The sequence below is a fragment of the Polistes canadensis genome, unplaced genomic scaffold, assembly GCF_001313835.1.
Source record: "Polistes canadensis isolate GaletaPanama2010 unplaced genomic scaffold, ASM131383v1 scaffold_14, whole genome shotgun sequence".
Lineage (NCBI taxonomy): Eukaryota > Metazoa > Arthropoda > Insecta > Hymenoptera > Vespidae > Polistes > Polistes canadensis.
The window spans coordinates 326533-353578 of NW_014569561.1; the positions used below are offsets into that span (position 1 = coordinate 326533).

Here is a 27046-nt window from a genome sequence, read left to right on the forward strand (position 1 = left end):
AATTTTTGCATGCTCCAAGTATCCAAGTCGAAACACGATTGTAGTTCACACAGCATAACAAACGATATACCAGAGACAAAGCAATTTGATTTTTCCTTTGAGTAAAACACGTCTGACAAATGTATATACACTTAATGCGGAATACTTAATAAGAAGAAGAGAAAAAAAAGCAGCACTTTTAATCCGAATACAGATGCATATCCACCACCACCACCAGAGATGCTTTTTTGATACGTTTCGATTCACCTCTCTTCTGTACCTTGATACTGATGGGGCAATCCGCTCCTTGGTCTTAAGCTGTCCCATAATGGCGATGCTATGCCATTATGTTCTTCGTTCTTTTGCGTTAAGATCGTATCTTTCCTATCGTGCGATGAAATAGCAGTACTACTCCCCGGCCTAACTAAATTATTCGAGTAAGGCAACGATATGGATTTAATTCGCTCGAGCTTGTACGAGAAGCTGGTCGGTTTATCCGCCGAAAGGGACTTTTGAAGCGTGGATAAGGAGCTTTTTGGGCGTTCACTCGTTAATTTCTGCTCCTCACTCGTTCCTTGCATCAATTCGTGATTATTTCTTACACGCTGCGGTGAGTACGCTGGCGAGGTGTTTAGTGACGAAGATTTCTGTGGTACACCGGTCGTTTCACGAAGGGTGTCCCCATGCTGTTAGTGAAATATCGAAAATATGCGTCAGTACGGCTAATGCGAATTCACGGTATAGCTAGAAATCGATGTTAACTTAAATGATAGACGATTTAATACGTTATCATTTATATCTTCGACATTTCTTTGCTTTTTAACGTGTAATCGCAGCAGAGTTAATGATATTAAGATATTATAGTAGGTATGATACGTTGGTTAACCACGTCTACTTTTTCACAAATGATACCTTAGATTAGACGAGCCTAATTTTACATACTTTTATGTGCTGTGGTAGCTTGTAAAGTTCCTCCTTCGGTTCGACTGTGTCATTCTCTCCGCTTTTTAAAATCTGAATAGTATCGTTGATACCAGCGTCGCTACAATCGACCAAAAAGTGGGCCCTCAACTGCTTGTTCCTAGCATCTAGCTGCATTATGTGCTGTTGCGCTTGTGCAAGTTGCTTTGTAAGCGTACCTACTTTTTCCTCCAAAGCAGCAGACTCGACGCATTTCGATGAATATTTGGCAGATAATGAAAGAATTTCCTGCTTTATTTCTTCCATCTCTTCTCTAAGAAATAATTCCATCATTTTTATTTCTAACTTTGATATAGAATTCAATAAAAAAGTAATCTTCATACTTACTCGTGTTCTTTGTGCAGCTCACCGATATCTTCTCTAGCTTGCATTTGCTTAATGAATTCTTGCTTGAACTTTGCAATCTCTTTCTGCACCTCGTGTTCGTGCGCTTTTCTCATGGCATCCAAGGCAGCCAAAGTCGCTTGTGTTTCTTCCGAGAGAGCTTGCTCCTTCTCGACTCTCAAATTTTCCAATTCCTGTCGATGCTTTTCTTCCATTTCCGAAATAATACGTCGATGTGAATTTTCCATGGCTAATAATCCCTTTTCGCAAAGTGCCCTGAGGTGCTTAATCTCGTCTTTGTATCTTTTCCTCGTCTCAGCATCGGTATCCAATTCTGCGCTTATGGATCTTTGATAAACGGCACGCAGTTCGTTTACGTGAGCATAATGTTCGGAATCCATAGCGTTCAATCTATGTTCCAATTTTCTCGCCCTTTCTCGTAGATTAGCCGCTTCTTGCTCGTACTGCGTCTTAAGGGATTGTCTTTGATTATCGAGTTCACCCTTTATGTCCATTATGTCCTTCTCCTGATTTCTCTTGAGCGTTTTCAGCTCTTCCTCGTGACGAGCCGTTAGCCTCTTTATAGTTTCTTGTAACTCTTCGCACTGCTTGCAGGACATACGATCGACGTAATCGGCTAATCTTTTGATTTGTTCACGTAAGTGAGAACACTTTTCGCAAACGTTTGTCCAATCTGTTAGTCCACTACTGGAACGTTGAAACTGGCAGACCATTTTGGTCGCCGATGCGCTTGTTTTTTCTTTGATTGTTTTGGCGAGTCCACAAATGTCCTCCTCGAGATATCCTAAATGTTGTCCTATCGTTTTAAGTCGTTCCTTCGATTCTTGCCTACCAGATATTCTCTCTTCGCACTCTTCGGCAAACTGTCGATAAAGATAATTGCACTCTGCTTCGAGAACGAGATCGTTATCGAATTTACTAGATTTATCCTCGGTTAAATGATAGAGAAGGTCTTCGTTTCGTATGAGACTAGATAGAAAACTCTGACCGCTTTGACCGTTGAAAGAGGTTGACGGTTTCGTGTTTTTTTGTAGAAGAGAGATTCTGGCATCTATTAAAGCTTTATGCGCGATTACATCGGCGTAATCAGTCAAGAGTCGACGAGAATCGTATTCCGCATTGGCGAAACTCTTGTTCCTTTTCATCGTTCGAAGAGAATCTTCGTAAACTTCGGATAATTCATCTACGGAAAATTGAATCTCTTGGCGTAATTTAGATCGCGTTTCGTCCGCCCAGTTTTCCAAGCCGACGCATCCGGCCTCGTTAAAGTTGAGACAAGTGTCGAGGACAGACGAGATATCCTGTTCGTAGATCTGCGCGCAATGCAATATAACGCGTGACACCTCGCTTTGCACAAGCTCCTTGTTGACCGTCTCCTGAGCGAGAGCCCAAGCTTCGCGAATACGTTTGTCTTCGAGCAATTTTTTGCTCGAAAGGTTTATTTGTTTCGCGGGATGGTCATCTTGATCGGACAAATTAAGCGTCTCGACCGCCAAGGCCTGGGCCAGCTCTCTTAATTTGGTCTCCTTGTATCGTCCGACGATACCGTCAACTTCCTTTTGCTTTTGCAACAAGAAATTCAAGCTCTCGCTTCTAGCGTTGCAAAGTTGTAGCGATGTCTCCATTTTAACTGGGAGAACGCCTCCTACGAGAACTAACTTATTCGCTAAGACTTTAGAAAGATACTGAATGTAATTCGTGTTTTGGTAGGTTTTGGGCTTGGTTCCATGAATCTTATGCTTTAAGCTTGAGGCAAGCTGACTAGTTTCGATTAGTTCACTGAGAACGGCGCTCTTATCTCCAAAGGTACCGCCGATTGCGCGCTTTAATCGTCCAAGTATCACGGATTCGAACGCTATCCTTTCGGCGATCAACTTGACTTTCTCCCTATCATCCAAGCGGTCGTTCGATGCGAGCGTTTGCCGTCTCTTTGTGAGTTCGCTTAGTTTATCCTTAAGTATAGCCTCTAATCTACATACCACTATTCCTACCGATTCCCCGATTTGACCACTGACTTGGCCTTTCTTACAATCTAAGCACGAATCGAGAATATCGTTGACCTCGCGCAAGCATTTCTCCGCTTTGTCCTCGGTCTGAGTCGAACCCAAACATTTTTCCAATCGTCGCTTCGACTTCCACACGACTCTCTCCAATTTCTTCAACCTCGAGAGAAATTCCAAAGGTAGCTCGTTACCGGCGGAAGTCGCCGCCGCACTACCGCTCATCTCGCTGCATTCGCTCGAATCTTTTTCCGCATCGCTGGCCATGTTTTCGGTTACGCTCGCAACTTTGGTTTCCAGTGTGCTTAATCTGATTAACACTTTCATAGGTTCCGAACTGGTCGCGCTGTCCAACGATTTTCTACGCAATCTAGCGCGATCCAAATGTTTCCCTTCCTTTTTCTTCTCCTTATTATCTTTCTCTTTCTTCGAAGTAGGACTCGATTCCTTTGAACTAGCACCGGTAGAGGAAATCGGACCACCACCGATGCTCTTACCACGTTCTATAGCGCATATCTTATTTTCCAAGTCCAACAGCTTATCCTCCATTTCCTGAGATATCTGGAAAGATTCTCTTCCCTTCAAGGAGAGCGATCTCCTCTTGTCCCTAGTTTCCGCCTTCGTCAATTTCTGCTTGAGCGTTCTGACTTGTTTCTCGCTGGCGGCAAGCTTGTTGGTTAAATCTTGAATACGAGCAGCCATCAATTGAACCTGTGCTTGATTCGTCTCGCTGACACCGATGGCATCCTGTTTATAAGCAAATATCTCCAATTCTAATGCATCCTGCGTCGAGTGTGCTTCGCGCAATTCTTTACGCATAGCACGTATCTCCGAGATGGCCTTCTCGAATCGAACCCGCAGTTCGTCGTACTCTTCAACGATCCTAGAAATAGTTACGAACAATTTTATATTCTAATCGAACGAGTTTTCGAATTAAGAATCACGTAGATTAGTAGTAGTTACCTCTCCTTGTCCAGCATATTTAGATCCATGTCCAAATCTATATTGGTTAGATCGCTGAGAGAATCAAAGCTTCTACCGCGTTCCCGAGATCCGGAAAGACCACCTCTTTCTTCAAGTTCTCTCATTCTATTGTATAATCGTTCGTTTTCTTCGATACCTAAAATACGAGAAGCAGGAAAATAAATGAATAAATTAAGATACAAAATGATGCATATATAAATTCTGAGAAGGAAAAGTAATTTAACCTTGAGAGAGTCTTTCGCCAAGTGCCTGCACTTCTTCCTGCAAATGTTCGACGTTTCCGTGACTCGATGACAACTCGTTCGTAAGCATCTCGCATCGTTCGCTCGTTTCTCTAAGAATAGCCTCGGTTTCCAATAATTTACATTCTAGTATCTCTTTCTCTCTCGAATAGACCTTCTTGAGTTTCTCCAAATCATCGAGATCCTTGTTCCTCTGTTGTTCCGTTCTCTGTATCGTGCCGAGCAATTCTTCCACCTGTTTTTCTCTGATTACCGCCTCTGCCATTTGCTGCCTCAATCTGGACAATTCTTTCTCGGCGTTGGCCACGTCTAACAGCGCCGTGTTTAACTGCGACTTTAATTTCTCTATCTCGTTTTCTTGACGTTCAACGATGACTAGCAGCGCGCTCGGATGAGGCTGATTGTGATCGAGTTGATCGCGCAAGAGGGAGACTTGGTTCTCCAAGAGCTCGACGATTAAAGGACTGTCGTTCGAACCGGAAAGGCGACTGCTGTTTTGAATATGTCCGTTGCTTTGCTCCTCGTCTTCTCCCAACTCGCAACAGGCCATCATAAGATCCTCCGATCTGACACTATCCAGAGTACTTCGTCGCGAACTCGGTGGCGAACTACGACTCCTCTTGTAAACTCGCGATCTCGAACTCGACCTCGATCTCGCCTTGACCCTCGAAAGAGCAGTTCTCGTCAAGGGTGGCGAAGGTGGTAATTCCGACCACTCGTGATTCGTCGTGTCTGACCAGTTGGACCCCTTCAATGGTAAAGACCAATCGCCGTTTCTAATAAGAGGGGGCGAAACCGGAATTTCCGACCAGTCACCGGATTCTCTCCGTCCACCCTCAGATGCGGTTCTGTATTCTTCATCGGAGGAAAATAGGACCGATCGAGGCGTATTCGAAGTCGGAGGAACCACCGAATCTCTTTCACGATCGTTGATAGACCTTTCATAGAAGGAGAATCTTTGTATATTAGTTGTAAGACGTGTTGTTAGAGAACAACAATTGGTGGAGAAAAGAAACAATAGACACTTATCACATCGCTTACGTTGTCGGTGATTGAGGATTAGTATCTTGTTGATTGTCCGAACATATCGGCAACGATTCCCCATTGTTATCGGGATCAGGTAGATTAGCCGCTCTTCTGATAGCCGACATCCAGCTGGATCTAATGCCGGCTGTCACCGCGGATAGGACGGTGCTACCTCTTTCATCCCAGGCCTGTATTAGGAAGAAAATCACGAGTTATCGCACAAATAAATATCAAACCATCATTCTTTTATACGAGCCGACGTTAAAGATCTTTACGATCTTTCTATACGAATTAAGAAAAAGTAATTCCGAAGCACCGCTCGTGTATAATTTTCCTGTTGCATCTTACCACGGTTTGAAATCCATAATTTCTTGCAACCTGCAACGGCGTAACCGCAGTAACGGTATTCAAGTCTATAACGCCATCCATGATGCCCTTGTCCTCCGCACAAGGATCTCTATAGTACATCAGGCCACAACCTCGTAAAACGAACCAATGCTTGTTCCATTCCTAACAAGAGAAATCGATCGTATACTACCAATTAAATATTTCTTCTCAAACTTGCGCAAATATATTCACCTTATTTAAACTTTGCTTCATTAGCCAACCTTTCTTAATATTCAGTACATTTTCCGCTGGTAAATCGACCCTTAATTCGGAGGTCGGTGAATATCTAATGCTAGAAATATCTAATCCACAACCGTCGGGGTCGCCTCTAACCTGTGATTAGTAAAGATCGATAAACTATTTCTTTTCATTTTCAATTAATTACACATCGAACAGTACTCACGAGTTTGTCTCGATGGACCGCATTAGCGGCATCTACGACGTCCCTCGTTGGCTCGGAACTCCTAGGCTTAATCCTGCGAATTCGCGGTTGAGTCAATGACGCGGCAATGTCCCGCAATTTTCCTTCCCGTTCTCTTTCGTGTTCTAAGAATATTCTTCGACATGCATCGTCGTCTATGAATGAATATCTATAGATTAATATCAAGTACAGAACATTTTCCCGATGTATAACGAATGTTCAAAACCGACCTAACTTCTCGTTGGATCCATGCTCTCCTTGTTGATGGTTCGACCTGCGTCTAGCCTTGTCTTCGGCGCATAATTTGTCTCTGGTAGGTGGAGAGGATCCACTGGCGGGTTGATCCCTGTAGGTTGTTTTACCATCGTTAGGTATCATTGGTGGTTTTTCGGTCAACGTGATACTAGAACCACTATTGGACAAAGTGCTCGAGATTGTTGTATTCAAGGAAGAGACGACGACGGTACTCGTCGGTGTCGTTGTATAAGTCGTGCTCACGACTATACCGTTTCCGTTGATGGAAACTGACGTTACTACCGCTGCCGACGATGATGACGATGAAGATGACGATGATGACGACGAGGACGACGTCAAATAAGGGCCATTCGTACCGTTCTCCAAAGGAGTACTGCTTCGTAACGGCGAAACGTTGCTGCTGTCTACGTTACCGTTGCTTAGCAAAGAATTCGTCGAGCAACTCGTCATCGTCACCACGCTGGTGGTGATCAAAGAAGGCGTCGATGAAAATACGGAAGAGCAGAGCTCCGAAGAGCCACCCGTCGTTTCCGAAATCCAAATGGCATTGCTTCGAGGTTCTGATCGGCAGCTATTGAACCGAGGCCGTGGCGGATTCGGCGTGTTACCTTCAAAGAAAACCCCATTGAAAATAAAACATTGACAAAACTTTAGCTTTGACGAATGACAAATCTACTCACTTCGAATGTTCGGCGTAACTTGGAGGATCGTCGTCTGGCTGCCAGGAAATGTTGCATTTCTCTTGTGCCGACCCTGAAAAATCCAATTCGAATTTATCTTGCTATTAGATTCCACGTTACGATATGTACTAGTATTTCTACGTAGGTGAGGTCTTTTCTTTCTCGAATAAGAACGTAGGATAGCGAGAAAGAGAAGTCCATTGTAGGCAATCGTAATAATGGCAGATAAACAATAACATTGATAATGTTTCACGAAGGTGTAGCCCTCGCCGCGTGCATAATTCATAAGAACACCGACGTATGTCCGAAGCAATAATCTCGAACGTACGTAAATGACCGACTCGGTTAGAAATCTACGAGCTAGCCGAGCTCGATGTCGTGTATCAATAATTCTGTAGAAATCATCCAAACGAATCAAAATACCATCACTAAGAGTGGGGTCCTTCGATGCAAATCGATCTCGTCCTGAAATTCCTCTCGCTTTTGTTTTTTTTTCTTTCATTCTCTCTCGCTTATACTTTTACCGATATTTTAGTGACGCGTTTGAAAAAAAATAATCCCGTGCAATTTTATTGTTCTCAAGAAGGAAAAGCGTGTTATTCCTGAAAGTAGCTACTTTTACGATTGCTATTATGGAGATAGCAATCTACAAGAACGAAGGACAAGCAAAAAGAAGGCGGAAAATAAGAAATGAAAAAAAAAATCCATGGACTAAAAGGGGGGAAGAAAAAAATTCACAGGAACCCTCGCATTTCCTGTACGTTCACCTCTTCCACGCGCGGGCGCGCGTGAGCGTATGTGTATATAATAACAATATATAGGTAGGTGTGTGTATGTATGTATGTATGTATGTATAGGTAGGTGGTCTCTCGGCAGGAGATATCACGTACGCATCGCCTTGGCCTCCTAACATATGCGATCGTTCGTTCGCGCGTTTCCAACGGCAGGTTCGCGATGACGAGGTGTTTCCATTTACTCGATCGATCATTCCTTGCGTAACAGAATCGATATGCGCACGGTCGTAAACCTTCTCAACAATGTAACCGCCAACAGGATCCTAAACGCTTCGAAGGAGATGATTGATCGATAAATGAACTACGGGATGGATCTAGGAAAACTTACGTACGGTAAGCTAGCTAGGTGAAGGGAAGCCACGCGCGTTTATGGTAGGTTTTAATCTATATTATCTTTTTTCCAAGTAAAGAAAGATTCTCGACGTACTTTGTTTCGCGAATAAACTTGGAGAACGTCGGCCCACCATCTGGTTTCATCTCGACACGTGCCCTTAACGAAGGTGACGCCTTCGGGGGAGGTCACGGCCAGGCTGTAAGGATGCCCGGTGATATCCTCAGCAGCTGCAACCTCCAATACTCGTGTCATATCGATTCGCGCTTGTGGTACAGTTTCTGGCTGTAACAAAAAAACATTGTTTAGAATTTATTGTTCAGATAAACATTGTAAGATTTATTAGATTTAGATAGAATCTCATTCGCGATCTGTTAACGTCTGAAAAATAAGTGAGTAGTTTCTTGAAAAGGTAAATCTGTGTAAACACAATTGGTAACGCATCTCTTCTTCTTTTAGGAAGAAGAATATCTCGGCTAGGAAATTCGTTGTAAAATTTGACAACAAGAGAATCGATTTTTCTTCCACGTCCGAATATCTTCAGGACTTCTCTTTATTCTTCCTTTTTTTTTTGTTTTTTTACGTCGACGCTGTTCGATGGTCAAGAGGTCCTCGAAAGGTTTATCAACGATTATGCCGCCCACTTTGCGCGAAAGGACTCGCCTCTAGGATCTCAACGTAAATCTCAACATGCTCGTCGTTAAACAGCCTTGCGTAGCCAAGAATTTCGAATAGCCTGAAAGCACATCGCCATTGCCATCGCCATTGGCCGGCTTAAGCATCGGTCGCTCGTTAATAATCCTCTAAGTGGCATTCATGGCACCTTGCACGTCCTTCGTACCTTCCCCTCCTTCTCCTCCATCTCTTCCACCCTTTCGCTCGATTTGCCTCGGCACAACGAGCCCGTCGAGAGACTCTTACGACGCATCACGATGACTCTCCTTCCTCTCCCTTCCACCTTCTTTTTTATGGTTTATATCGTTCCGTTGATGTATCCGCTCGTGAATCACGCCAAACTTAGCTCTCGAGTGGAAACAAGAATGAGAGAGAAAGAGATGGGAGAGGTAGAAGAAAAAGTCGTTCGCGTAAAATCGATGAGAAGAGAAGAATAAAGAAAACTTTTCAATTACAAAACTTCTTCGAAAGAAATCTTTCGGAAGTTTTAACGAATTAAAATGGGATCGATGAAAGTAAATCGAAGAGAGACGGGTTTTCGTATTCGAAATTTTCTAAGAGAAAATAAACTGGTTGATTACAAAGTAATGAGTTACATATATATATACTACTTTTTTCTCTCTCTCTCTCTCTCTCTCTCTTTTTCTCTTCTCCGCGTTATTTCATATTATTCGCGGCGCGGCTACAGGAGAGCGAATAGAAGAGTGAGGAAAATGGGTTACGGTGGCCGCAAGATTAATGTGGCACCTGCTTGCAATTATACGCGAGCACTCACACGTGCTCGATTGCGCGCGCGGGCAGGGCGCACACAACTCACGCACACGCGTTACTACGTATACCATCCATTCTTCTTCCGAGCGTTGGTTCGTTTATCCGCAGGTACTCGGGTGCCCCAAGGAGAGGCTACAAAGTTCTTCTACGAAGAAAATCTTAAGCCGTCGTCTCAGTGCTTATCGCAAAGCATCCAAAAAGGAATGGTGCGCAAATCGTGCACGAGCTCGGAGTTAGGTGACACGTCAGTAAATATGTTGGTTAGGATAGATAGGGCTAGTATCCCATAGAAAAGGAAAACTATAGGGGTTTTAAACGATACGTTTCCTAGTCGGCTTTCGCGGTGGCTTGTTGCTTGGGCGTGTCATAAAGTATGCACGTAAAACGCGAACGCGCACATCAACAGAATGAGAGAGAAGGTGGGGCACGAAAGCAAAGGCTTTTCACCTCACCGGATATAACTTCTTTAATTGTTTTTCTCGTTGCAATGAATGAGTCTTTTTGCGGCAGGGCGACAAGAGAATCGAACGAACGGCTTGCTTTCTCAAGACAATCGGGGTCTCTCGAGCGTAAAGAAACCAACAACGGTCGAACGTTTATTTGCTTATTAATGTTTCTGGGAGAAAAAAGGTTAATGTAAAATAATAAACGTGTTTTACGTTCGCGTTAATGAAATTGAAATAATCTTTCCGTTTTTGAACTGAAGTTGCTAATTATTAGGCGAAATGATTCGTTACACCGGTGTAGTCATTCGTTCGCTCGCAAAATGAATAATTATTCATTAAGTGTTTGTTCCCTTTTGCTGCGAGAACCAGAAAAGTGGTGTATATCGAATTATGGATCGCGTGCGTTCTATCTTGATGCCTAATTAAAGGCAATGTCAGAAGGAGAGAGAGAGAGAGAGAGAGAGTGAGCTCAGCGTTGCGCTTAGCTACAAATAAATGCACCGGATGCCGCGTTCCTCGCACTGTTCCAACCATTCGCGTCCTTTATCCTCATTTACTTGTTCCTTTTTCTCTTATCCCATTCTCCTCACTCTTGGAGCATCTTTTTCTTCGGCTAGGGGAACTGCTAGCGCCTATATCTTTCTCTTTGTCGCTAAAGAATGTGAGCAAATACGTTGTAAGTCAATTATTTTACCACGGCCAATTTCATGCAATTATGCGATCGGCACTCGCGCGCGAGCGAGCGTACGCACTTTCTCATTCCACGAGAGAGAGATCTTGTCTACTTTTTTTTCTGCGCGCGCGACTCAACATCTCATCCGAGAATAAAGATGAACCTGAAATATCTACACAGTGTATTTATAGTAATTTTTAACTGCTCGATAATATATAATAGTTGTTTTTCCTTGGTTTTACAAATTTTCTCGCGACCCAAAAGAAATCACTTTCATTTTGTTGTTATCCTAGTTCGTAATCGGATACTTTGATTTGCATATCACCGAGATCGTTAATAAGGCGAACATTATTAGCTATTGCCTTGTGGATCGTTCGCACGATATCGCAGCTGGCGCCATAACGACACTCGAGTTAATTACATTTACGATAACGCGCGACGTTTCCGCAAACGGAGCGTCGTAATTACGGAAAGACTCTATGGCTTCTCAGACAGAAGGGGAGGAGACACAGAGAGAGAGAGAGAGAGAGAGAGAGAGAAGAGAGGAAAGAGAGACGTCTGCTGGTTTCTTACCGTCTTCGACGCAAAGATAAGAATCGTCAAATCGTAAGGCCTGCTTTATCTCGTGTTGAAAAAGTAAAGCAAACAAAAGGTAAAGAGAGAGAGAGATAGATAGCTGTTAGGATCATAAAGGCCCGCCAACTTGGAGTCTACCCGTAAAAAAACTCTCCACGCGACACCAGGCCGTGGCATTAATTCAAACTCGAAACGATTAATAAGCTACGCGGCATTCTCAAGAAGACGTTTACCGTTAACTCGGCACATACATCTATGGTCACGTTTTGTTTCTTCGTGCGGGCGATAATCAAAGCTTATGGGGGCACGCGCGTATGTTGCAGCAATTACGCCCACAAAAGCACGCGACTCGCGAACCTTAATTTCTTCTCGAACGTCGTCTACTACGTGCTCTTTCTTCCAAGAGTAAAAGAAAATAAAGAAAGAAGAAAGAGAGAGAGAGAGAGAGAGAGAGAGAGAGAGAGAGAGAGAGAGAACGAACGAATGTATAATATTACCTTGCAATAAATTAGATTCGTCGGAGCACGCTTTTGAAAATTCGCTCGTTTCTTTGATGATGGCGTGTGGGACGACTAGTGCCGCGCATTGTTCGACGATATTTTTTCGAGCTAATGAAAAATATAAAAGACGGAATGACGGAAGTTTTGTATAAGAACACATCGCGACTTTATGCCCTATTTTTTCGAATTGTAATTCGCGCGATATTATTTATAAAGAAGGATAAGTTAGCGGATCGAGAGAAAGTAATGTTACGTTCGTTCTTCAATGCGAGTACGCAGGCGTAGTATGTATGTATGTATATGTTACCGTCAAAGCCAGAAATCAGTCATTACTAGTAATTCCTCGGCATTACTATGAATGCAAAGAGTTTTCAGGTAAAGTAGGAAAAATTTACAGCATCGCATTCTTTGCCATTTTATGAACCTTTGCAAATCGATTTATAACTCGAAAAGGTATTCTACGCGTAGACAAAAGAGTGTACTTTAATTTAATATAAGTTTCATTAAAATCTATTTACTTTTCGTATAAAAAATATTAACCAAAACTTTTCAAAGAAATTGCAAAGATGCACAATTTACAGTATTGCATTCTCAGAAATTTTCTGAACTTTACATGCTAAATTTATAACTCGATATGATATTCTACGCGTAGAAAATAGAATGTACTTTAATTTAATATAAGTTTTATTAAAATTTATTCACTTTTAGGATTCGAATCGTCTCGCGGGAAATTACAAAGACCACCTCCTTTTTTCGAGTCATTAAAATACGAACGATATGTCGCGAGGAGAGTGATCGACGACGAGACGTCAATGTGGGCGACGGCATAAGGATGGAGGGGGGGGGGGGAACAGCAAATTACGTAAAATAAAACGAACCGTGAATTGTTTTAAAGACTGAACAATAGGACCGTTGTAAATTCAACCGGTGAGATCGGAAGGAGTAGACTTTTCCAGGTTCCAAAAGAAATCTCTTGGCGTTCCTCGAGGTTCGTTGACGTACAACACGCATCGATCCTTTCGATCGATAATTACTAATTAATTAGCCTGGCCGTCGATAGATCGCCAAGACCGTACTCGGCCTCGAACAAAAGGACATACTCAAAGAACGGGAGAATAAAAGAAACGGCAATGAGTCGATGTTGAGAAAGAATTTACTATCGAATACAAACGCGAGCAGTATTTTCGGGGGGAACAAAATAGTTTGAGAAGGACTAGCGTGTGAGAGTGAAAGAGAGAGAGAGAGAGAGACGGATAGGATTAGAAGTAGAGATTACGCAAGAATAGGAATATATCGAGGTTCGGTAGATAATATGTATACGTATGTTTTACGTATACATACCTATACGATATTTACGTATCTTGTGCTTAATGCCATTAGTCGAGGATACGAACACGTACGTATTGCGTGATGTACCACGAACTCACGATTTCTTCTCACAGATGCACGGACAATATTCGTTTCAAAGTTCTTACTTTTTTATATATATATATAAACTCACTCACTCACTCACTCACTCACTCACTCTCTCTTGGCGTAATTTTCTATGACTAACTTTCACTCAGGATAGTTGTATCAGTCGTGCGTGCAACTTCTTCGATCGTTGACAACGTTAGCAAATGTTTTTCCATCGATAATCACCGTATTGTTCTATAGAAATTTCAAGTTACAAGTTAATTCGCCGTAAACGCGTCGATTACGCGATCACGGAAATACATTATTTCGCGAAAATTCGCAATACGCGTAATTTCGGTTGGGAAAAAGCGTCACTCTAAAGACTCGTATTAATTTCGATCCTAAGTCTCGTGCATTCTTTCTCAGCGACGATCGTAGTTGTTCCTTTATGGGTTGCTATAAAGAGAGAAAGAAAGAGAGAGAGAGAGAGAGAGAGAGAGAGAGAGAGAGAGAGAGAGAAAGAAAGAAGCGTTCGTACACGTCCCATCCCCCGTGCATAATTATAGAGTCGGTGCGAGATTGTAAGTCGTTGTGCAAGGCCTGGGCGAGGCCACCGCATAGAATATTCAAGACTCTTAGTTTCTTCTAATAGTAAATATTATTATGCTAAGTGCAGTCGTTGTCACGCCCTCCTCTCCCTCCTCTTTTGCCTCTTGTCAGATATTCATCTTCTTTTCCATTTCCCATACGCGTATTTACTATAGTTATATACCTACGTTAAGTTCCCTTTCGAGTGAGAAGATGAACGCAATCTTAGAATAAGAAATAAAATTTCATTTGTTGTTCGTAATTATTTCATTAATTAAAATAACTTATATATATATCTTGAGAAATAATGGAACGTTCATGGATAAGACGAAAGATTGCGTTCCATGTAGAATAACAACACACTACTACTCGACAATACTACGAAAAGATAGAGTAAAAAAAGACAAAGAGAGAGAGAGAGAGAGAGTGAAAGAAAGAATAATAAATTAAAGAAGAGACTTCATATGAAAAATTCACGAGGATAAAGTAACCGCACAGAATTTGCGGATCTGTAGGACGACAGTGCGGCACCTGCGAGCCGAGAAAACGCAAAGAAAGGTGGAGAAGGCAAATTCTACACGAATCTACGATCGTACAGCGCGTTCTTCGCTCGTAAAGATAACGATCGTCGTTACGAAGGTGTCGTAACTGCGTCATGTCGTTAACCGAGGCCTTACTTCGTGATCTCTCCTTTTCGATAGACTCGACCTTCGATCCGACGATAAATTCCTGACTGTTTCCCTTTTACCATCAGCGATGACGGTAAGCCTTCAGTAAGATCCCTCTTACCTACCTGCCACCATCCATTGAACAAACCCTCCTCTCTATACTATTATTTTCATTCTAAAACTTGCGATTTGTCGTCTCGACGTTTGCCAATGCCAACAAAATATTCGAAAAATATCAAAGAAGAAGCAAAAGAAGAAGAAGGAAAACGTCTTTGAAAGATCGAATCGAAAGACGAATAGATGAACGAGAGTAAAGAGGAAAAGGTAAAAGGGCAATTTGGTCACGAGTTTAAAGATAAGTAACTCGACAACACGAACTTTCTGTTGCACTGTGTTGCAGCAGCGTTGTTGTGCACGTTGGGGCTAGAGCATTGCTACTGGACAAGAAACTAGCGGTAATAACGCTTTACAGTTTTCCTTCTCTTCTTACTCTTCTTTCTATTTTTTTTTTCTTTTTTTTTTTCAATCGACTCAACGAAGAAGAAGAAGCAGGCAACCTCTTACAGTTCAGGGTGCTTGTTGAGAGAAGTTCCATATTAGGACTCTTGCTTCTTGGTCTGCCACGATGGAAGCTATTGAGACGTAGTTACTCTTACTTATCCTGTCGGTAAAAGGAAGAAAGAAAGAAAGAAAGAAAGAAAGAAAGGAAGGAAGATGCAGGTCGTCGTTTCGAAGCTCCGCGAAGAATCGAGCAAAGGGCTTGGCTTTTATTTCGTTTGACCGCGCGGAGAAGGAAGAAGTAAAATCGAGCAGAAAAAGATGGAAATAGAGAAAGAGATAGTCGAGCCGCCCTTGGGATGGATGGGATGCCCGTAATTTTCTAACTCGAGGGATATCTTCCCTTCGGACGACCAACCCAACCGAATTCCATAGAAGGATGTAATGGACCGGCGCTAATGGGAAGCTTCGAGTTTACAAGACCTTTCCTCTATTGGCCATCGTACACCGAACAAAGTCGAATCATTCTACGTTATCTTTGGAAAAGGTATAAAACGCGTTCTTCGTCCGTCTTTTTTTGCCATACTCGTATTACGAGCGCGCGTGCACGCACGGGAGGAGGGGGAGGGGGAACGAGCAGAAAATATACGAAGGAAACGGTCGATTCCTCTCTCTCTCTCTCTCTCTTTCTCTCTCTATGGCGTCGTTAGGAATCCTGTTTACTTTAATTCCAAATGACAAGAATCGAAGTAAAGACCAGTAGTAGTTCGCGTTTCGTAATATCTGCTTGCTTGCTTACTTACTTTGGCGTACGCGAGCTCGGTTATATGTTCGTAAGACATGAATTTCCTTCTCCCTTTCTCTTCCTATCAACCATTTTTTTGTTTGTTTATCTTTCGACCATTTCTTTTGTAATCGCGAGATATCAGTCGCACCTTTTTACGAAGTACTTCAATGTATACTAATTGGTAGATCGGAAGCATCGTGATATTTTACTGTCCGCTACTCAATATCTCGTTTGCACAGACCATTCAATAAAACAGTGCTCGGAATCAGCTTTCTGAAAATTGAAACCTATTGAAAGAGAGAGAGAGAGAGTAAGCTCGTTTATCCAACTTCCTCCTACTGCAAGTTAGCTTTAATCGATTGGCGGATTAGCTGTAAATCCCTGGATCGATAGGCGACTCGATATAACCGAATTGCTCGCTCGTTTAATTTGCATTTATATACGTTAACGCGATAAAGTTAACTTTAATTCGAATAGGGTAATAAAGCTGGTTGAATGAACCCTTTAAAAAAAATTCTTGCTACTCGATCTCGTTGGTTTCTCGCTTTTTTTCTTAGGTGGCTCGATTTAAGTGACCAACCAAATAGATTCATTCGATTCGCGATAAAGATGAAAAGTATGAGATTAAATTTGTTTCCGGAAAGTAACGCTGTAAGATTGTCTTCTTCTTCTTATTCTTCTTTTGGTCCAGAAGATGCCGGTCCTAAGCGTTTTCCAACGATATGCGCCCGATTACCAAGAACAAGATCTGAGTTTCTTGTTTCCACCGCAAGATGCAACGAGCTTAACCCGCAACCGATGATGAGGATGGCGTATTACGGCGGATACAACTCCTCCCCGTACAACTCGTAAGAACAAAACCAATCCGATGGATGGCGTCTTCTTCTTCTACTTCTTCTCTTTCTACCTCGCATCATCCATCGACTTTACGACGACGCATGAACGAGATCGGCCGGATGTTTACGGCCACGAGAAGTCGCTCTACTTTGATTGTTTCGCATCTTTGTCTTCTTCTTCTTCTTCTTCATCTTCTTCATCTTCTGCCTATTGGTTATTGCCTAAGGTAGATGAAAAAATTTCTCTCTCATACAACCACTCGCAAGGAATACTTGTCCATGGAAAAATATCGATTTTGCGTATCGACTGGTCTAAAGTATCTAACAGAATAAAAAAAAAAAAAAGAAAGAAGAAAAAAGTGGAGAAACGTTCGCACGCTCGTCAAGATCAAGGGCAATCTGAAAACGATACTTGAGAGAAGACGTGGGGCTCGTTCGAAAGAGAAGGAAGTAAAGGCGGACCGCAAGTCGATCAAACGATACGAGCAGCGGAATATCTTCTAGCTGACGTGCCCTTTTTTTTTACTTGCATGTTAGATCAAAGGTATCCCCCCACTATTTTACCTCACACTAAGGATATGATCGAATTGCAAAGAGACCGCAACACGACGTGCCGAAAAACCTTTGAAGAAAGATTCAGTTCGTTGATATTTCTCACGTCAAATTTTACGTTTTATTCGAAATATAGGAAAAATAATAATGATGTCGAATAAGAAAGCGTTAGAATTACAAATTCTATTCTAATCTATTTCTGAATATAATACGTTCAAAACGATTTCCGATGATTATAATTCTTAGGCTATTACAAACGGCTATATTTTGCCGCTTTAGAAAGGTAATCCCGCTTCTTACAAGAAAAATATTCAACTCGCTGAAATATCCCGAGGTAAACTCGTCTAATCGATACCAAGTTTCTTACACGATTTACGACCGATCGTAATAATATTATTATAATAAGGCTCGCGAACGTGCGAGTTAATTAACGCAGTAGAACTAAATGAAATTAATTTCCTTTCGTATAGAGTGCAGTGAATCTAATTGTAAGTAAAGAAACGATAGAACAAGATACAGAGAGAAAGAGAGAGAAAGATGAAAGAAATAAGAAGAAGATTAAGAAGAAGAGAAAGAGAATCGAGGGACACCTCGTTCGCTTCCATCCTTGGGGCCTTATTCTCCTCTTTACATCAAAACACGCCGACCGCCGTAATTTTCCGCTCGTACACACGATTAGCCGTTAATAATTCATGCTCGCGTACGTATATACGTACTGTTACCGGACTAATCGAATGCGAGGAGGACGTCGATCGTCCGGACGAGAACTCACGAAGGTACACACCACGAACACAAAGTGCTCCGCCTTCTTGGCAGCAAGAGAGCCGGATATATGGGAGGAAAAAGGAGAGAGAAAGGGACGAGGAAGGAAGAGAGTGCACTTTCACGGCTGCTCTTGCGGGACATACGATCCTCGTAATAAATCCTATTCTATGCTTTTCTTTGCCATCTTCCTCTTATATCGGAGGTGTACGGAGAGTATCTTTTTTTCCTTTTACCGCTGGGTTCCTCCTGTTAGCCCCCTTTCTCCCCCCTCCGATCTATCCATCTTTCTCTTATTTTTCAAGTCGAACGATCGATCGCAATTATTCGCTCCTCTATTCGCAGGACTAATCGTAACTAAGAACGTTATTGCTGATGCTGCTGCTCGAAGCGGCAGCATCTTTTTCTTTTATCTTTTATACTTTCGTGATAGGTTAGATGATGTCATTGGTCGAACATAGAAAATCTTTTCACGTTAAGGTAAGAGATAATCGATAGGAGGAAGTTTCTTTCGCATAAACTATCTTTGATCATTTCCAACAATATTACGATTCTTAATAATCGAAAATATTTATTCTAAACGCGTCTCATTTGTACGATCGGGCATCTCAATAACGGCAATTATTTTCTATATTCATTTAAACGATCACGAGGGAGGGAACGGTTTCGATCTCGATAAAAATTGATCATCATTCGATTGGAATGTATACGTAATTCAGTTGCGAGAAATTATGTGTCGTTTTGCGAAATAGGAAAGGGGGGGGGGAAAGAGTAAGGATGAAAATGTGTTTAACGTCTAAAGGATACTTTATCTGGCTACCGCGATTCCACCAATGATTAGATAGGACAAAAAAAGAAAAAAAATATTCTTCCATCGGTTTCTCTCTCTCTCTTCCGTTTTTCCCCCCGTCGTTAGCAATACGGCAAACGATCGTATTTTGCGGCTCGAAAACCAATAATCGAGCTTACGCCTCAGCGATTATTGGTATCTGTGTGTCCTTTTTCCTTGGTCTCTTTCAAATCGTTATAGTCTTTTCTCTATCCATCAAATCGTCCGTCGATTGGCATACTCTGCAATCTAGGATGTCGATTACAAGCCTCTCGAACAAGGAGTTCCTTGTTATTATAAATTCGCTCGGCTCGTTCCTCGCAAAAGTACAAATTCCGATTCTGGCACGCGGCTGCCAGGATAAATGGTAATGGGCTTGGTCGGTTGAATGGTCGGTACACCGTATAATAGCCTTCTGCTTCTGCTTCTTCTTCTTCTTCTTCCTCTTCTCCTTCTGTTCTGTTTCTCTTGGCTGCTGCTTCCTTTTTTTTCTCTCTCTCTCTTTTGCTTTTTACATCAAGTCGTTTCAATTCCACGGTTACGTACGTTACTTCCAGGTTCTTCGTATGAAATAGAACGATATTAAAAGGATTTCCATCTTTAGCCAGGTGGGATCGACGACAACGCGACTCGAAGGATCATTCCTCCTCCTCCTCCTCCTCCTCCTCCTCCTCCTCCTCCTCCCTTGTTAAAAAAGAAACGCACAAAAGCGAATTCATCGCATTGAAATGGATCGAGAGAGGAAGTACTCCATTTAAAGGTTCTCTCGAATAAGTGGAAATAATGTTAAAGCAATACGTTTCCGATTATGCTTTCTGAAGAATGATAGGTCCTCGAAGGTAGAAATAGAGAAGGGCTTTTCCATTACGGATCCTCGTAAAATAATAATAATAATAATAATAATAATAATCGAGCGCGTGCGAGAGATGGTCTCGCGAAGAGAGCCCGGTGCGATCTTAGCTCGTAAAACGTTCTCGCGAGAAGAGGGTGCATGTACGTATAATCCGGTACGATTTATCTGCCGAACGAGTTAGCGATCCGATACGCGAACATTGGCATAAACAGAGATTTATGTAACTTTATGGCGCGGTAGATTACGAAATACGACTTCGTGATCGAACGACAAGTCGCGAAGAGTCTCTCCTTTTCTTTCTTTCTTCCTTTTCTTTCTTTTTTTTCTTCCTTCCCTCTCCGTGTTCCAAGCGATATATTTGCGAGTCAAAACTGACGTCATTTTTAAAATAAATTTTTAACGTGTGTCCCGTTCAACATTTATAACTATAAATCAACGTCGCATTATATTTCCGATTGAATTAAAAAAAAGAAAAAGAAAAATATTAGACGCTAATTCTACGACATAGAATCGATGTAAGTAGCAGGTATAAGATAAATATCGAGTGAAAGCGGACCTCCCAACCTCTTACGAGGGTCAATACGCTCGACAGATATTTTCTGTAAATGGTAACCGGAAGAATGAAGACGGCGATCTCTCTCTCTCTTTCTCTTTCACCCAAAGACAAGGTGTATCGAGCCGAAGAGAAAAGTTGGATTTGCGGTGCAATGGCTGGAAATAAGAAAAAAGAATAAAAAAAAAAATATAAGAGAGAGAGAGAGAGAGAGAGGAACTCATTGTCTCGATGAAACCGTAAATACTTCAAAGGAGAAGGCAACATCGGCTCCATTTACCCGTCGAATCCAAGAGGTCCTGTAACTCGTCCGAAAGGATGTTTCTCGAGGAAAGAAACAAATCGAATAAATACAAAAGATTCTTGAAAACAGGAACCACCTAAAAAAAGATGCATCGGAAAGTTCAACAAACCGAATAAATATTTGCAAGATTCGGCGGTGGTCTGATTTGCATTCACTCATCGTTCCTTAATTCGATTCGCGATTGGTCTTTCATAAAAGAAGGATTAATAAGTTTATTCGAGATGGAAGGACGGAAGGGAGGATCGTTTGGAATCATCTTGACGGTCGATTAATCATGAGAAAATGAACGGATATTTAAGACTCTCCTCGATATCGAGATTTATTCGTAGATTTAACGGCGCAGATAAGTCCGCTCATTTTCCTATGATTAATGGACAGCCGTCGTTGAGCATTCCACCCGGCGAACTTATCTCTCCTTATAACCCTACCCTCCCCCTGTCTCTTTATTTCTTCTATTTTTGGATACGATGGAAATATAGTTATCATCTTCCGTTTCAAATCACAACAAACCTACATATTCCTGATTAATAGCTAAACTAAATTCGCGATACGTTAATAATCAAGAAAATCGCGCAATCACTGATCGCGAGCTGATCACTTTTTCGATCCTTTTTTCTCTTTCTTCATTCTTTTCACCTCTTGTTATTCTTATTCTTGAAGGAGAGTGGTATATATGACCCTCTTAATGAAGTCCGACAGACATTGCCGAGCGAATGCGCGCGAACCCGCTGGAGCATGGTGCAAGTATCATCGTGTGGTGATTGTAAAGGACACCATGTAAGCAGGAACACCGTAACCGACTCGTTACCGGCTCGTGCTATTCGATATAACGAGAGAGTAAGCTAAGCTATGGAAATAATATGCCAGGAGTGGTCCGACGGCAAGAGCCTTCTTTTCTTTTTTTTTCTTTCTTTCTTTCCCCTTCAATTTTCTTAGCTTTGGCTTTGCGACACGAAATTATGGCTGAGATCCTCGTAAATAAATATCCACGTTGGTTCGTCCAACAATGATAGACGAAAAAGAATGGAATCTTAGTTAGAGATGAGTGTTTCTTGTAATTGTAAGAAACTAAAGACGGGCTAAGTCTCCCCCATAACTCATCGAATCAAATGAAAGCGAAGAGAGGAAGAAGAAGACCGGCTGAGCGAAACCAATCGAGAAGGGACAGACAGCTGGTGCCGTTGCTCGTTCCTCTAATTGCATCTAATTAGATTAGAAGCCCGCTACACTGGTTGTCCGGCACCGCGCGTTGATCGGAGGTACGACCTGTGTTAATCAGGATGCCAGCCAGGTCGTTCTCGATCGATTCTCGAATTAGATTGCGGCAAAGCCTCGCTCTGCTTTTAATCTATGTATGTATGTATGTATGTATGTAATGTCTATAGCGATCTCTGTATACACAGGTTTATATACACGTTGAAGAAACGCGCGTTGGTATCTATTGGCGTTAATTGAAAGGTCGAATGGGAAAGCTAATTACGAAAGAGATCTATCGTCCTCGACACTTTTCTCGCTGAAAGAATTTCTTTCAAACTCGAGGAGGGAATCGATTAAAAATGTTAAATAGTTCGTACAAAACTTACAAACTCATTAATCATCCGCGCGAATTTGTGAGGGCGTGTTTACTACGACGAAGATGATTTTTCAAAGATTTTCCAAGCGCCATTCCCATCGTCGACGTATGCAAATACCTGAAACCCTTTTAATAGTCACGCTTCCAAGAGCGTTTCTCCAATAGCCGTCATGGCGTTTATCGATGCCGATACGCCGACAATTCACGACTTGACAAGCCACTTAACTCGGACTACTTATCCGGGGTTGGGTTCGCTACGTCAACGAGCAAAGCGAAGACGAATGGCGGAAAGTGCCGTGTCCATCTTTCAAGTAACGTGCTTTTCCGAAAACCATATGACGAGTTTTATGCCTTTTTTCATTTCTTTCGTAGAAGGTATGAAGAAGGTAAAATGAGTTTAAAAAAATATACAAAAAAAAAAAAAAAGAAAAAATAGTGCACCCTGACCAAGTTGAGACAGCCTCTTTTCGTATCCTCGCGTGTGTTCAAACGCCTTCGCTTGCTTGCCGTAATTTAGAACCCGTTTGGAGCCCACGGCGAGGCAGGCACCCTTTCACCCGGCTTCACCTCGAATATTTCGTGTAGCATCTGGTCCACGGAAAGAGAGAAAGAGAGAGAGAGAGAAAATCTGTTCCATAGCGAGCAAATAAAGGTGAGAAATTACCGGTTGCTTTTTTTGAAAAGGAAGACACGCCACTGGCAAAAAAGTTCTTTTGAGTTTTATCGTCCTTGAACGCGCGCCTATCGGCCTTGACAACTTTTAAGAATCCTTCCAGATGAGCCAAGTGTTATTTTCTTAAATCAACTTAATCACAAAGAATACCGAAAACATTATTTACGTTAGAGGAAAAAGCTTTTTAAATAACAGATCCAAGAATGAAAGGATATATACTTGTAGCAAAAATAAAGATGGTAATGCGTTATCAGAAATATGTGTACATACGTCTGGCATTATAGGGAAGGTCGAGACAAGAGATCAATTTGCATGTCACTGATAGGAATCCATTCGACTTAGCAAACGTTCGTACGGCAAACAACAACGATAGGAACGAACCGGTACTGAGGAATGACGGAAGCGGCAAATAGTTAAAGACAAACGATACGATATCTCCGTACAAGACTGCACCCAAACGGGTAATCGCTTTGAGTAAGGAATAGTACCAGTATTACAAGTCGATCTTTCGATACTAAGTTCTGTGACGAGAAAGGAGAACTTCCTTGAGTCTTTCCTGTGTGCACCATGAGATGTCTCCTCGAATACACAGTCCACTCTTATCAATTGAAACCGAGTATATTTGTATTTTTTTTCGCATAACATTTCAAGATCGATCGACAAAGTGATTACGAATTAATATATAAATAATAACGTTTATATTTTTCAATTTACACTTATCGGAAAATTACTAAAGGGCAAATGATGCCCGCGTGATCTCTAATAATGGTTGAAAAAAAAAAAAGAAAAAAAAAAAAGAAAAGAAACGAACAAAGTTGATTTGTATTATTTCGCGTGGTAAATGCTTGTCAATTTGGACAGCGAAGATGAGGAAGAAGAAGACGAAGAAGCGAATGTCGTTGCCGGAGACCGACCTTCCTCGGAACTATTATTATTGATAATTGCATCTGTATATAACGCCTCGTCTTGAGAGAAGAACCGATCCCTCCAACCTTCTCCTCTGCTAGCTAGCTGGAGGATCGGCCGCAAATGAACGAGGGGAACAATACGACAGCAGGATGTCTGGAGGAAAATGATAAACAAAAACACAGAGCGGATAGAGGTCGACCAGTTCTGCCGGTGGGTAGGTAGGTATAGGTGAATCGAGTAGAAAATTCGATAAAAGACACGCCTCGTTATATTTCAAACGCGATTCCCTTTCAACCGAAGTGAAAAATAAAAAAGATAGATATACGGCGAAAGTTAACGTCCTTTTACCATTTTAATTAAAGTAAAAAGAGATCCAATTAAAAGATTTACATTCTCCGTGTTACCTTATCGAGAAAAATATCTTAGAAAATATTCAGCATTCGTTCTTTACGTTAAATTCCATTTAAAGATTCGCTCGAGGGTCCCTTCGTAACGAGATGAAGGAAGGAACGTTCATAATTCATATGTCGTCACGCCACACAGTGGTCCCAAATCCCGAAAACGTGGCCAACCTCGCCCTCCTCCCCCTACCATCCCTCTCTCCTTAAGGTTTTTTTTTAACCTTTAACCATTGGAATATGTTTAATGGACCCTCTTTTCAACCATTTGTTATGGATAAGTGCTTATGCACACCTGTAAATTATCAGTTGAAACGTGAACGTAGAACGCATCACATCGCATTTGTGACTTTACTGCACCACGAAAATTACGGTTAATTTAAACGCGTTAGAGGTAGTTAATATTTGTTCGATCTAAACATATGGGAATATGGGATCTTCGTATGGCAGTAAGTAAAGTAAATATCAAATGTAGTTGCTAGTGGAGAAGTATATGGCTGTTTTTCGTCAATACCGTATGAGAAATATTTTTTCAAACAAGCTTAAAGTTACATATTGGAGAGCATTGCACATCTTTTGGCCACTTTTTTCGGGCTTTGGGATTACTGTGTGCACCGTCGTCTCGTTTACATCGGTAATAAATTATCCAAGTGTGACTTACACCGAATTAAAGTACTACAAATTACTACCACCGTTTTATCCCATTCGTATTATAGTTTTTAACGAGCGAGTTTGTTTCAATAGTTGTTACGGACCGATAAACTATACTTTGTTAAATGAAATGTGTGTATTCTCCATTATTAAATATTATTAAAAGAAACTTACTATATTATAAAAAAAAAAGAGAAATGATTATTCGTAAAGCGTTACAAAAGGATGTGAACGACAACTTATTGTTAGTCGAACTCGAATAAGAAGACAATTAAATGGCCGTCATATTTCAACTGGTTCCCTTGGGATGGATTTGAGTGGACGAAAATTACCCAGACCGCCTAGGGTGTCCATTATTCCCAGATAATTACATACTTCTCCCCGAGGAATTTTCGAAATGAGTTTTTGACCCGCTCTCCTTGGGGATGGGACTACTATCGGTTTCGAGTCTCCGCTTCTTTTCGTCATTGGCGTCGATAAGTCTCTCTCCCTTTTCCTCCCTCCCTCCCTCTCACGCTCTCTCTCTCTCTTTTCTTCTACGGAATGCACAGAGGAAAAATGTCTAAAGTATTTCGAGATGGAACGTATCTAAAAAGATTTCGTTGTAAGATCTTCTCTCCTTTGAATAGCGTTCGTTCTTGAAGCGTCGAATTGTCGAGAGAATACCGAAGGAACGAACAGCGAACATTCCGTTGTTAGAAACGCAAGGCTGGTAAACGCAAGGCTGCCATAGTGGCGAGAGATCGAGTGAAACCTAACTGAACACAGGCGTTGCACGTAAGTAAACAGAGTCGTTGATCAGAGCTCTCGCATACTTACTTTGGAAGTAAGTACCTCTCTCGAGGCTTAAGCACCGAAGCGTGCTCCGATACAATGAATCTAAGCCAGCCATTAAACCGGTCGTTATAGCTCAAAACTCGTAGTGGCATTCATCTCCAGGCTCAATTTCAACGAGTCCTCTACTTCGGCCTCCATCGCGTTCCATTAAATCGTAAAGGTGCAGCTTCCGTGTTCCGACTAACTGTTAACTACTACGACGACTACGACAACAGCAACTACGCGAAAAGGGCGAACAATCTAAGCAAGTTAGAAAGATAGAGAGATGCAAGAGAAGTACCATTAAATGTAACCAACAAACCGTACTCCGTTTAGTTTAGTTTAAAGTACTCCTTCGAAAGGCTGAGGTTGCAAGCGAGCAGGTTGAACACCTGGATAATGGAGACAGGCGTCTACATATCTCCGTTAACGGTAGAACTTTCTGTTATCTTCGAGTCACTTTGTGATACAAGCAAAGACGACAAAATTTTATCGCTCACGTTCAACAAACGCATCTCCGTCTTGTTCTTTCACGAAAATAACTAAATCATTTCCCGTTCGGTAGTATTCATTTTAATACGACGAATGATCAATTGTAATAAATTTTATTGCAAGGCATACGATACAAGAGAAAGGTAATTGCGAAGTCGACAATCAATTGGATTCAAAGATGGAATAGAATGATTGGATGTGTTACAATAAACTCGTACGCCCAGGAAATCAAGGATCACAACAGATTTCATCTCGGGGAATGAGCACAAGGCGGCAACGAGATGTGCGTGCATACACGCATATACTACGTACACCACACGTGTATATAAGATATAAAGACGACTTGTGAGAAATGGTCTCTCTCTCTCGAGGTGAACTTCTTTTGCACCACGCAAACAAGATAGTCTATTTCCTTTTTGCGAGTTTTGTGCGACCTCGCGATGGCGAGATGACGATTTCGAACTAACCACGCCTCCAAGGACCTGCTGCTGCTACTGCTGCTACTTCTACTACAACTACTAGCAAGGAGACAAGCCAAGGTCGACCAATACAAGAAAAAAAATTACACACAACTTTACGGAATATCAGAAATACGGACTCGCGCGATTGAGATAGCCGAAAGGAATGAGAGCTACGGTGGCAAAGCCGATCTCTCCTCAGTTACCTTAGAAGGATAATGACAGAGATAACAGACGGAGAAAGAGAAACTACCTGTCGGATTCCCCATACGCTCTCCGACTTATCTTCTTAATAACTCGAAATGACTTGAAAGAGATTAGAGACGTTTGCATCGGTCTCTTACAAACAATAGGGCTTCCTTCTTCGGAGAGTTTGGAATATCAA

At 41.8% G+C, this 27046-nt stretch overlaps 1 protein-coding gene across 2 annotated transcripts in view; it reads right to left on the reverse strand.

Moving 5' to 3' along the window:
- Positions 1–27046, reverse strand: part of LOC106793458 (protein outspread) — a 67381-nt gene that overhangs the window by 3113 nt on the left and 37222 nt on the right. Inside the window, exons 4-15 of one of the 2 annotated variants that reach the window (XM_014760406.1) lie at positions 8522–8710; positions 7301–7373; positions 6596–7228; positions 6348–6520; positions 6137–6277; positions 5906–6067; positions 5573–5745; positions 4514–5469; positions 4269–4425; positions 1288–4188; positions 922–1213; positions 260–665 (exon numbers count right to left, since the gene is read on the reverse strand). In XM_014760406.1, the coding sequence (XP_014615892.1) occupies positions 260–665; positions 922–1213; positions 1288–4188; positions 4269–4425; positions 4514–5469; positions 5573–5745; positions 5906–6067; positions 6137–6277; positions 6348–6520; positions 6596–7228; positions 7301–7373; positions 8522–8710 (6256 nt within the window). The remainder of the gene's footprint in view (positions 1–259; positions 666–921; positions 1214–1287; positions 4189–4268; positions 4426–4513; positions 5470–5572; positions 5746–5905; positions 6068–6136; positions 6278–6347; positions 6521–6595; positions 7229–7300; positions 7374–8521; positions 8711–27046) is intronic. The other variant, XM_014760408.1, reaches the window with a different exon arrangement.